The 13,710-nt window shown below is 36.3% G+C and overlaps 1 protein-coding gene across 1 annotated transcript in view; it reads left to right on the plus strand.

Annotated features, from left to right (window-relative positions):
* Positions 1 to 13,710, plus strand: part of RP1 (RP1 axonemal microtubule associated) — a 357,923-nt gene that overhangs the window by 109,853 nt on the left and 234,360 nt on the right. Inside the window, exons 5-6 of the mRNA XM_032316308.1 lie at positions 7,357 to 7,443; positions 11,105 to 11,237. Of these exons, the coding sequence (XP_032172199.1) occupies positions 7,357 to 7,443; positions 11,105 to 11,237 (220 nt within the window). The remainder of the gene's footprint in view (positions 1 to 7,356; positions 7,444 to 11,104; positions 11,238 to 13,710) is intronic.

A 13,710-nucleotide genomic window follows, 5' to 3' on the forward strand; every position in this document is an offset into this window, starting at 1 on the left:
AGACTTATTGTGGTGACCATTTCATAGATTACACAAATATCACATGATATACATGAATCTAATATAATGTTATATGTCAATTATAGCCTAATAAGAAATAACATTATATTAATTTCCCTTGCAATTTCTTTGACTCATTGGTTGCTTAAGAGTATGTTGTTAATTTATACACAGTTATGGATCTTCCACTTTTCCTTGTAGTGATTTCTAGTTTTATCCCATTGAAGTTAGAAACTATTCTCTGTGTGATTTCAATCTTATTTAATTTTCAAAAGTTTTTTTTCCTGAAATTTGCATAGTTTATTTATATTACTGAATAAGCATAGAAGCAATTCCTGAAAGACATACCATAAAACATTGACAGTTATTATTTCCCAAAGATAGAATTTCAGGTGATATAAATTTAATTTTTAGAATTTTATCTATTTTCCAATGAACATGTATTATTGGCATAATAAAAAGAATATATGATAAAGACAAAACAAGTTTTGTACCTCTCTTTCTATGACCTGAAGGGAAAAAAATCCCTTATTTTTGAGCCTCTATTTCTTTTCTTTTTTTTTTTTTCTTTTTTTATTTTTTATAAACATATATTTTTATCCCCAGGGGTACAGGTCTGTGCATCGCCAGGTTTACACACTTCACAGCACTCACCAAAGCACATACCCTCCCCAATGTCCAAAATCCCACCCCCTTCTCCCAAACCCCCTCCCCCCAGCAACCCTCAGTTTGTTTTGTGAGATTAAGAGTCACTTATGGTTTGTCTCCCTTCCAATCCCATCTTGTTTCATTTATTCTTCTCCTACCCACTTAAGCCTCCATGTTGCATCACCACTTCCTCATATCAGGGAGATCATATGATAGTTGTCTTTCTCTGCTTGACTTATTTCGCTAAGCACGATACGCTCTAGTTCCATCCATGTTGTCGCAAATGGCAAGATTTCAGTTCTTTTAATGGCTGCATAGTATTCCATTGTGTATATATACCACCTCTTCTTGATCCATTCATCTGTTGATGGACATCTAGGTTCTTTCCATAGTTTGGCTATTGTGGACATTGCTGCTATAAACATTCGGGTGCACGTGCCCCTTTGGATCACTACGTTTGTATCTTTAGGGTAAATACCCAATAGTGCAATTGCTGGGTCATAGGGAAGTTCTATTTTCAACATTTTGAGGAACCTCCCTGCTGTTTTCCAGAGTGGCTGCACCAGCTTGCATTCCCACCAACAGTGTAGGAGGGTTCCCCTTTCTCCGCATCCTCGCCAGCATCTGTCATTTCCTGACTTGTTTATTTTTCTGACTGGTGTGAGGTGATATCTCAATGTGGTTTTGATTTGTATTTCCCTGATGCCAAGTGATGTGGAGCACTTTTTCATGTGTCTGTTGGCCATCTGGATGTCTTCTTTGCAGAAATGTCTGTTCATGTCCTCTGCCCATTTCTTGATTGAATTATTTGTTCTTTGGGTGTTGAGTTTGCTAAGTTCTTTATAGATTCTGGACACTAGTCCTTTATCTGATATGTCATTTGCAAATATCTTCTCCCATTCTGTCAGTTGTCTTTTGATTTTGTTAACTGTTTCCTTTGCTGTGCAAAAGCTTTTGATCTTGATGAAATCCCAATAGTTCATTTGTGCCCTTGCTTCCCTTGCCTTTGGTGATGTTCCTAGGAAGATGTTGCTGCGGCTGAGGTCGAAGAGGTTACTGCCTGTGTTCTCCTCAAGGATTTTGATGGATTCCTTTCGCACATTGAGGTCCTTCAACCATTTTGAGTCTATTTTTGTGTGTGGTGTAAGGAAATGGTCCAATTTCATTTTTCTGCATGTGGCTGTCCAATTTTCCCAGCACCATTTATTGAAGAGGCTGTCTTTTTTCCATTGGACATTCTTTCCTGCTTTGTCGAAGATTAGTTGACTGTAGAGTTGAGGGTCTATTTCTGGGCTCTCTATTCTGTTCCATTGATCTATGTGTCTGTTTTTGTGCCAGTACCATGCTGTTTTGATGATGACAGCTTTGTAATAGAGCTTGAAGTCCGGAATTGTGATGCCACCAACTTTGGCTTTCTTTTTCAATATCCCTTTGGCTATTCGAGGTCTTTTCTGGTTCCATATAAATTTTAGAATTATTTGTTGCATTTCTTTGAAAAAGATGGATGGTACTTTGATAGGAATTGCATTAAATGTGTAGATTGCTTTAGGTAGAATAGACATTTTCACAATATTTATTCTTCCAATCCACGAGCATGGAACATTTTTCCATTTCTTTGTGTCTTCCTCAATTTCTTTCATGAGTACTTTACAGTTTTCTGAGTATAGATTCTGTGCCTCTTTGGTTAGGTTTATTCCTAGGTATCTTATGGTTTTGGGTGCAATTGTAAATGGGATTGACTCCTTAATTTCTCTTTCTTCTGTCGTGTTGTTGGTGTAGAGAAATGCAACTGATTTCTGTGCATTGATTTTATATCCTGACACTTTACTGAATTTCTGTATAAGTTCTATAAGTTTTGGAGTGGAGTCTTTTGGGTTTTCCACATACAATATCATATCATCTGTGAAGAGTGATAATTTGACTTCTTCTTTGCCGATTTGGATGCCTTTAATTTCCTTTTGTTGTCTGATTGCTGAGGCTAGGACCTCTAATACTATGTTGAATAGCAGTGGTGATAATGGCCTTCCCTGCCGTGTTCCTGACCTAGGCGGAAAAGCTTTCAGTTTTTCTCCATTGAGAATGATATTTGCGGTGGGTTTTTCATAGATGGCTTTGATGATTTTGAGGTATGTGCCATCATCTATCCCTACACTTTGAAGAGTTTTGATCAGGAAGGGATGCTGTACTTTGTCAAATGCTTTTTCAGCATCTATTGAGAGTATCATATGGTTCTTGTTCTTTCTTTTATTGATGTGTTGTATCACATTGACTGATTTGCGGATGTTGAACCAACCAGCAGCCCTGGAATAAATCCCACTTGGTCGTGGTGAATAATCCTTTTAATGTACTGTTGAATCCTATTGGCTAGTATTTTGTTGAGTATTTTCGCATCTGTGTTCATCAAGGATATTGGTCTATAGCTCTCTTTTTTGATAGGATCCTTGTCTGGTTTTGGGATCAAGGTGATGCTGGCCTCATAAAATGAGTTTGGAAGTTTTCCTTCCATTTCTATTTTTTGGAACAGTTTCAGGAGAATAGGAATTAGTTCTTCTTTAAATGTTTGGTAGAATTCCCCCGGGAAGCCGTCTGGCCCTGGGCTATTGTTTGTTTGGAGATTTTTAATGACTGTTTCAATCTCCTTACTGGTTATGGGTCTGTTCAGGCTTTCTACTTCTTCCTGGTTCAGTTGTGGTAGTTTATATGTTTCTAGGAATGCATCCATTTCTTCCAGATTGTCAAATTTATTGGCGTAGAGTTGCTCATAGTATGTTCTTATAATAGTTTGTATTTCTTTGGTGTTAGTTGTGATCTCTCCTCTTTCATTCATGATTTTATTTATTTGGGTCCTTTCTCTTTTCTTTTTGATAAGTCGGGCCAGGGGTTTATCAATTTTATTAATTCTTTCAAAGAACCAGCTCCTAGTTTCGTTGATTTGTTCTATTGTTTTTTTGGTTTCTATTTCATTGATTTCTGCTCTGATCTTTATGATTTCTCTTCTCCAGCTGGGCTTAGGGTTTCTTTCTTGTTCTTTCTCCAGCTCCTTTAGGTGTAGGATTAGGTTGTGTATCTGAGCCCTTTCTTGTTTCTTGAGAAAGGCTTGTACCGCTATATATTTTACTCTCAGGACTGCCTTTGTTGTGTCCCACAGATTTTGAACCATTGTATTTTCATTATCATTTGTTTCCATGATTTTTTTCAATTCTTCTTTAATTTCCCGGTTGACCCATTCATTATTTAGAAGGATGCTGTTTAGTCTCCATGTATTTGGGTTCTTTTCAAACTTCCTTTTGTGGTTGAGTTCTAGCTTTAGAGCATTGTGGTCTGAAAATATGCAGGGAATGATCCCAAACTTTTGATACCGGTTGAGTCCTGATTTAGGACCGAGGATGTGATCTATTCTAGAGAATGTTCCATGTGCACTAGAGAAGAATGTGTATTCTGTTGCTTTGGGATGAAATGTTCTGAATATATCTGTGATGTCCATCTGGTCCAGTGTGTCGTTTAAGGCCTTTATTTCCTTGCTGATCTTTTGCTTGGATGATCTGTCCATTTCAGTGAGGGGAGTGTTAAAGTCCCCTACTATTATTGTATTATTGTTTATGTGTTTCTTTGATTTTGTTATTAATTGGTTTATATAGTTGGCTGCTCCCACGTTGGGGGCATAGATATTTAAAATTGTTAAATCTTCTTGTTGGACAGACCCTTTGAGTATAATATAGTGTCCTTCCTCATCTCTTATTATAGTCTTTGGCTTAAAATCTAATTGATCTGATATAAGGATTGCCACTCCTGCTTTCTTCTGATGTCCATTAGCATGGTAAATTCTTTTCCACCCCCTCACTTTAAATCTGGAGGTGTCTTCGGGCTTAAAATGAGTTTCTTGGAGGCAACATATAGATGGGTTTTGTTTTTTTATCCATTCTGATACCCTGTGTCTTTTGACAGGGGCATTTAGCCCATTAACATTCAGGGTAACTATTGAGAGATATGAATTTAGTGCCATTGTATTGCCTGTAAGGTGACTGTTACTGTATATGGTTTCTGTTCCTTTCTGATCTACCACTTGTAGGCTCTCTCTTTGCTTAGAGGACCCCTTTCAAGATTTCCTGTAGAGCTGGTTTGGTGTTTGCAAATTCTTTCAGTTTTTGTTTGTCCTGGAAGCTTTTAATCTCTCCTTCTATTTTCAATGATAGCCTAGCTGGATATAGTATTCTTGGCTGCATGTTTTTCTCGTTTAGTGCTCTGAAAATATCATGCCAGCTCTTTCTGACCTGCCAGGTCTCTGTGGATAAGTCAGCTGCCAATCTAATATTTTTACCATTGTATGTTACAGACTTCTTTTCCCGGGCTGTTTTCAGGATTTTCTCTTTGTCACTGAGACTTGTAAATTTTACTATTAGGTGACGGGGTGTGGGCCTATTCTTATTGATTTTGAGGGGCGTTCTCTGAACCTCCTGAGTTTTGATGCTCCTTCCCTTTGCCGTATTGGGGAAATTCTCCCCAATAATTCTCTCCAGTATACCTTCTGCTCCCCTCTCTCTTTCTTCTTCTTCTGGAATCCCAATTATTCTAATGTTGTTTCGTCTTATGGTGTCACTTATCTCTCAAATTCTCCCCTCGTGGTCCAGTAACCGTTTGTCCCTCTTTTGCTCAGCTTCTTTATTCTCTGTCATTTGGTCTTCTATATCACTAATTCTTTCTTCTGCCTCATTTATCCTAGCAGTGAGAGCCTCCATTTTTGATTGCACCTCATTAATAGCTTTTTTGATTTCAACTTGGTTAGATTTTAGTTCTTTTATTTCTCCAGAAAGTGCTTTTATATCTCTCGAGAGGGTTTCTCTAATATCTTCCATGCCTTTTTCGAGCCCGGCTAGAACCTTGAGAATTGTCATTCTGAACTCTAGATCAGACATATTATCAATGTCTGTATTGATTAGGTCCCTAGCTTTGGTACTGCCTCTTGTTCTTTTTTTTGTGTTGAATTTTTCCACCTTGTCATTTTGTCCAGATAAGAGTATATGAAGGAACAAGTAAAATACTAAAAGGGTGGCAACAACCCCAGGAAAATATGCTTTAGCCAAATCAGAAGAGATCCCAAATTGTGAGGGGGAGAAAGGGGATAAAAAGAGGTTCAAAAAGGAAGAAAGAAAAAAAAAGAAAAAAGAAAAAAAAAGAAAAGAAAAGAATTAAAAAAAAGAAAACACATAAGAAAAATATGAAAAAGAAAAAATATATATATTAGATTAACTAGCTAAAAAACGTTAAAAAAGAAAAAGGTAAAAGTTAAAAAAAATTTTTTTACCAGAAGGCGAGAAAAAAAAACAAAAAATGAAAAAGAAAAAAATTAAATTAACTGCAAGACTAAAAAAAAATCACAGGGAAAAAGCCATGAGTTCCGTGCTTGGCTTTCTCCTCCTCTGGAATTCTGCTGCTCTCCTTGGTATTGAAACCGCACTCCTTGGTAGATGAACTTGGTCTCAGCTGGATTTCTTGTTGATCTTCTGGGGGAGGGGCCTGTTGTGGTGATTCTTAAGTGTCTTTGCACCAGGCGGAATTACACCGCCCTTACCAGGGGCCGGGGTGAGTAATCCGCTCGGGTTTGCTTTCAGGATCTTTTGTTCCCTGAGCGCTTTCCGTAGAGTTCCGGAGGTCGGGAATACAAAGGGTGGCCTCCTGGTCTCCGGCCCAGAGGAGCCGAGAGCGCAGGGCCCCACTGCTCAGTGTGCCCCAAGAGAACAGTGCCTAGTTACTCCCGTCTGCCTGACCTCCGGCTGCGCTCCGAGCCTACCGAGCCGGTGACCGGTTCAAGGTAACACCGAGCTGTGAGCTTACTGTCGGCTCTGTCTCTGTAGCCGGCTTTCCCGTTCCAATACCCGCAAGCTCTGCGACACTCAGACACCCCCGATCCTTCTGTGACCCTGCGGGACCTGAGGCCACGCTGACCCCGCGTGGGCTTTGCCCCGGGCAGCCTCTGGAGCGATGTCCCTCAGTGGAACAGACTTTTAAAAGTCCTCATTTTGTGCTCTGTTGCTCCGCCGCTTGCCGGGAGCCGACCCCTCCCCCCGGGGTCTATCTTCCCGTTGCTTTGGATTCACTTCTCCGCCGGTCCTACCTTTCAGAAAGTGGTTGTTTTTCTGTTTCCAGAATTGTTGTTGTTCTTCTCTTCGATCTGCCGATGGATTTTCAGGTGTTTGCAATCTTTAGATAAGCTATCTAGCTGATCTCCGGCTAGCTGAAGTAGTCTCAGCCTGCTACTTCTCCGCCATCTTGACTCCTCCTCTAATTTTCAAAAGTTTTAGTGATATAACATACAGTCTGCCTGGGAAAATGAATTGCATGTGTACTTGAGAGAACTATATTCTTCTGTTGTTGGGTGAGATGTTCTATAAATATCTGTTAGATCTAGTTGGTCTATAATGTTGTTCACGTCCTTAATTTCTTTATTGATCTTATGTCTAGTTATTCTACACATCATGTGGAGTGGGGTATTCCAACCATTATTTTAGATTACTTCTCTATTCAATTTGGTCAATTTTTGTTTCATATGTTTTGGCACTTTGTCATGAGGTATATACATGTTTGTAATTATTATATTTCTTGATGGATTAACCCCATTATTGATATATAATATCAATATCCTAATATGAGCTATTTTTAAATGGATTTTGTGAAATTACATTGAAAGACATTTTCTTGGTTCTTTTCTAGATCATGGTTGGAAACATTGGAACACTCTTTAAGATTCGTATTGGTCATACTAACTCTGGATCCTCCCCTTCCTGGCACTGTAAAGAGGTGAAAACTTACCAACAACACTCCCATCCTTTGCAAAACCCTCTGCAAATTCTGTTCAGGAATCAAACCCCAAAGAGGCATTTCACACCTGTTGTAATTGATGGAACCAAACCTAGATATTTTTAGTCAGTCTATTTCTCAAAACAACATCATATGCCCTTATTAATAATTTAATTCCTAATTTATTGATGTAAGTACCGCAAGTAAATAATCCTTTAACCTCTTTGCAAAGAAAAGTACTTGGGACTGTGGATAAACCCCCATTCTTCTTTTTTTTTAATTTTAGTTTTAACTATTTTATTATTTTTTATTAAGTATGGTTGAAACACAGTGTTATATTAATTTCAGGTGTACAACATCATGTTTTGACCATTACATTGCTTCTTGATATGGTTGCACTATTGATGAAAAGGTAACTAGGTGAATGTTATCAGAAGGTTTCAGAAGGTTTGTAAAAATAGACCATTTGTGTTTGTGAAATAATAATCTTCTAGACTTGAATGCCAGCTCTCAAATTTGGTCTATTCATGCTAAGCAAATAATGCCACTTGATACATTTTAAGAGCAAAAAAAAAAAAAAGGCTTACATTTTCTAAATTATTCAGAATTAAAAATTTTACTTATTACCACAATTGCCAACAAACAATCTTCAACATTGAAAATCAAAAATCTTATTATCCATTTTCATGTATGGTGTATTTCCATCTTTTGTCGTTTCAAAATAAATTAACTTATGTAAGCAAGTTCTCCAAATGCAAAGACCATCTAGTCAAACTCTTGATATTCTTGGCAGACTTGTTCTACAGTTTTGTAATATGTGAGAAAATTAATGAAAAATTTGTGGAAGATGCCTAAAAATACTTTTATTCTATTAGCAGATATATCTATATATAGCCATAGTTATACGTATCTATGGATACATATAGTTGTTAATAATACCGTCTTCTTTGCGACATCAGGGTGGCTCAGTCAGTTAACCTTCTGCCTTTGGCTGGGGTCATGTTCTCAAGGTACTGGGATCCAGTTCAAGACAGGCTCACTGCTCAGTGGGGACCCTGCTTCTCCCTATGCCCCTCTCCCTGCTCAAACTCTCTCTCTCTCTCTCTCTCTTTCTCACTATCTTTCCCTCAAAGAAATAAATAAAATCTAAAAAAATTATTGCCATCATTTTTGCATTTAAGTCACAAAAGATCCTGAAGGAAATTGGAAAATGAAACTCATTTTATGAAAATATGAATGTAGAAGTTAGATTTTAGATTTAAAATTACTGCATGGCTGCTATATGAAAAAATTTTCTCTTTTATATATAGGGTTTTGAAGTACAATAATCAAATTGATATTTAAGTGATCATATATAATAGTGCCTTTTACTTTTTTTTCCTAGTAAGTTAATTTGTGAAAATTATCATTAATACTCTTGTCATCTCATTTGATTGAAAGCCAATAAGCAATATTATATTCATTATACATTTCTATTCAACCTGGATGTTGAGACAGCGATTCAGGGATCTAAAAAGATTTTATAATATATTGCAGAAAAAAGACAAAAAAATCGGCTGAATGTTTCTGTTTTGACTCTTTGTATGACAATTACTCTCATTGCAAGGCAACTTTGTGCCTGAGTTTTACCTCACCTGTCTTTGAGTATCAGTAAAGAAGGGAGATGGTCTTGATTCAAAGTTTTATTCCAGCTCGATAAAGCACTTATATAATTTACTAATTTTGCCAAGTTAAGTTACTAGATAACGTATTGGGTATTTTCTGTTTAATTCTTTTTTAAAATTTAATTTAATTTTTCCAGTGTTCCAAGATTCACTGTTTATGCATCACCCATGCGATACTTGCACTTCTTAATACCCACCACCACCAAACCCTCACCCCCCACCCCTCCAAAATCCTCAATTTGTTTCTCAGGGTCCACAGTCTCTCATGGTTTGTCTCCCCCTCTGATTTCCCCCAATTCACTTTTCCTTTTCTTTTCCTAATGTCCTCCATGTCATTCCTCAAGCTCCACAAGTAAGTGAAACCATATGATAATCGACTTTCTCTGCTTGACTTTCTTTACTCAGCATATCTCCTCCAGTCTTGTTGATGCTGATACAAAAGTTGGGTATTCATCCTTTCTGAAGGAGGCATAATATTCCATTGTATATATGGACCATATCATCTTTATCCATTCATCTGTCAAAGGGCATCTTGGCTCTTTCCACAGTTTGGCGATTGTGGCCATTGCTGCTATGAATATTGACATACAAATGGCCCTTCTTCTCACTACATCTGTATCTTTGGGGTAAATACCCAGTAGTACAATTGCAGGGTCATAAGGAAGCTCTATTTTTAATTTCTTAAGGAATCTTCACACTGTTTTTCAAAGTGGCTGCAGCAACTTGCATTCCCACCAACAGTATAAGAGGGTTCTCCTTTCTCCACATCCCCTCCAACACTTCTTACAGTATAGTTTAGAAGTTTAAAATTTAAAATTTAAAGTAAGTCAATTTGTACCTATAATTTGAAAGGATTTGAATTAAAACATTTAGTCCATTATAGCAATAATGATACAACATTTCCACAGCCCATAAAATAGTCACATTACTTTTAATCCTTTAATCTTGGTTCTTTCAAGTTTCGTTAAGAAGATTACAAAATAAAAAGTTTCAAATGATGGTTTATTTTGTACTTCTCAAGTAATTTGCCTTGGGCTTTATTTAAAATAACCAAATCAAATAGTGATGCCAGCAGCCTTGCAAAACCATGGCAATTCTGTGTGGTTCTCAGGAAGCCTTTCTATAAGTGTGATTGTACCAAAATCACACATGGTGTGAATTTATGAATGCATTCTGGGTCTTACCAATATCTGGAGAATTATTAAGTTTATGTATTAAAAGTATTTCTTTATAACAACCTAATTTCTTAAATACATTAAAATAGGAAAAATCTCTGATTTAGGCATTTTAAAGACTATAAGATTAATTTAACAAATAAAATAACACTCACTGAAGCTTTTAAAACAATAATAGTACCCAATTCATGAAGGCTAGATTTTAGAATCAGGAATCATAGTTTCTACTTTCTGCTGATTTTTTGTATTCATCTGATCCTAATAGAATTTATTAACATCTTTGTTTAACTCCAGGATAAATGGAAGAGATATAATATGGCATAATAGGTACCCAAATAAATAATTATTGCTTAAATTTCATTCATTGCTGAGAACCCACAGAGAAAAAACTATCAGTTTTAATCTCTGATGCATGAAATACAAGCTTATGCTAACATTTTATAAAATCATTTTGAAATAAAAAAGGTATTTACTAAGGGATTGGAACAGAGAAGTAATAGATTTTTCAAAATTGTCAATCTCTTTCTAAATAGGAAAATATTAACACTTAGAAAATTTGAGAGGAAATTGGTATTTTTAGCATTTCAATATAGAGAAATTAGAAACAGAAAAATTTCAAAATAAAAGAAATGCCATTATACTTGAGATGACAATAAAAGAAGAAATTAGCACTTTTCTTGTCAAGTATTCAAGAACTTTTTGTATTTAAAAAGATGTGACATGATCTTCTATGAGCTAAGTGTCAGGCTTGGATGAAACTTTTATTAGACTCTTTGGTAAAGAATTCTTACATTTTTTACAAGAAATACTGTTGCTTTGTAGATACAATTGTGGAACATGAATTCTGGAAAAGAGTTTTATATACCTGTTCAACGATGGTTGGCACGAGATCAAGAGGATGGGGAAATCTGTCGAGAATTTCCTGTTTTAAACAAAGGACAACCCATACTTCCAGGTAGGAAAGATCTAACTCCATGAAGCACAAATAAAATATGTTTACCTAAATGCTTAAGGACAGGGAACTTTTAATACATGTCGAGTAAATAAATAAATGAATAAATAATGATTAAACAACTGCTCATTTCTTACCAATTACCTCTTCTGGTGTGAGAGCTGCATCTAGATATTTTGTAGTCATTTCACGTACTGGCATTCAGGAATATGTTTTTATCTACAATTAAACTTGCAGGGTGATCAAATGAAATTCCTCTTTCCTTATTTGTCTTAAGATTTTATGTATTTGTTTGAGTGAAAGACAGAGCACAAGCAGGGGGAGGGTCAGGGGGAGAGGGACAAGCAGACTCCTGAGTGGGGAGTCTCATGAGGGGCTGTATCATGGGACCCTGGGATCATGACCTGAACCTAAGTCAGATACTTATCCAACTGAGCCACCCAGGCATCCCTGAAATGTCTCTTAATCAGAACAAGAAAATTAAATTTTAGAAGGTCATGAGACAATTGAGTGCCCAATGAAGAGGTTATTCCAGAGCTAAGAAAAGAAAGTCAGTGTACACTTTCCCCACCAGTTTCTACTTTAGTTTTGAAAAATTTACTACTTGATGAGGAAATGAAAACAGAACTGCTTAATGACTTTAAGCATTTGATCAAAAGCAGTGGTGTGTTCAAGTCTTATGTAAATATGGCTGAGAAATAGGCTCTGCTCAGGGTTAGAGAGTCACTGTGTACTGTATAGTTCAGGGTGACTCTATAAGAGCTGTTTGCCTCGTGTCTACTGGCCTCCATTTTGGAAGAGAATAGGAAAAGTATATATAAGAATTATTAAGTGGGTAATTTACAAAAATAAATTTTTCTTCTATCCAGAATATTTCCTACCCAAAATGTGATATCTTAGCTTTCTAAAGCAATAAATGCTAATAAATATTATGTGAAGATTAAGGGAGTTCCACAATGTCATACAATCTTATACTAGGCTTAGGTACATAATAATTGTAACTTTTTTAGGGAGTGTAGTTAAGTAAAACATTTGCAGAGGCTGATGATTCCATTGTGGTTTTTAACTAAAGTGTAATAAATTCTCTGTTAATTTTCTGAAGTTAAAATATTTTTGAAAATATATGAATAGTTACATTTGGTGAAAAGTGAAGGCTTGTGTGAGCATTGTTCTCACCACTCACAAGCATTTTTACCATCCTTTAAAAGGATTCCCAACATTCTTCCTCATCAACCTATTTGCTTCATCCAGAATGAGACCTTGGCCAGGTGTCCTGTTCCTACCCACTGCTAGTCAGGATGCAGAGGTTATTTTTTGCTTTCTTGTCTCTTATTTTACGGTAAAATTCCGTTCAAAGGATCTATATTCTTCAAATACATAATAATTTTCCTTGCTTTATTTGTAGTACTTGGTACTTAAGGTTTATTAATAAACATTTTCCCCCAGTTTCTTCACCCAGTTGGAGAAACCTCTTTCTTACATATCTCTGTGCTTCTATACCCTCTCATATGCTGTTAATAAACTTAGTAAACCTTTACTTATCTAAATATCATAATAGATAAAACAAATGATAGCTGATCTCAGCCATATCTGCATTTAATATTCTAGCCAAGACTGGTGCCATGTATGAAATAATGTTATAGACAAGTGGCAGCTTTCTCTAGAGATGGAGACATCAGTTCTAGGTGGTATAAACAAGGAAAGTCTCAATTAGTGTTTTTTTTAAATTATTATTGTTGTTGTTGTTGTTGCTATATTGAGTAGCTTTGAGTCCATAAAGAATTAGGGCAGTATTTGTCTTTTTTTTTTTTTTTTCTTTAAGAAAGAGAGAGAGTGAGAGTGGGCAGAGAGATGCAGAGAGAGAGAGAGAGAGAGAGAGAGAGAGACTTAAGCAGGCACTGTGCTGAAGAGAGAGAGAGAGAGAGAGAGAGACTCTTAAGCAGGCACTGTGCTGAGCATGGATCTTGAGTTGGGGCTTGATCTCACAACTCTGAGATCATGACCTGAGTTGGACCTAACTGACTGAGCCACCAGACACCTCAGGGCAATATTTGTCATTTAAGGTGAAAGGAAGTCTAAAAGTGTTTCCCTGATTAGTCAGTATACTATCATATGTACCTGAAAAATATGTTTTGTAATTATGGAATTATTTTCCTGAAGGGGATAAGTGTTACTAAGATAACCAGAGCAAAAAATGGACTTTCTCAGGCTGGTGATGTATTTCTTTTTAATTTTAATGTTTAGTTGTGATAACAAACACATAACAAAATTGACTGTCTTAATATTTGTAAGTGTACATTTCAGGAGTGTTAAGGATATTCACGTTGTTTTGCAACAGATGTCTAGTACTTTTTTCATCTTCCAAGAATGAAATTTTATTTCTTCTTTTGTGAATTTTGGCAGATTGTTTCAGGGAATTGGTCCACTTTACCTAGGCTATCAAATTTGTGAACATAGAGTTGTAGTTGTTCGTAAC

Source organism: Mustela erminea, chromosome 16, assembly GCF_009829155.1.
Source record: "Mustela erminea isolate mMusErm1 chromosome 16, mMusErm1.Pri, whole genome shotgun sequence".
In the NCBI taxonomy this organism is placed as follows: Eukaryota; Metazoa; Chordata; class Mammalia; order Carnivora; family Mustelidae; genus Mustela; species Mustela erminea.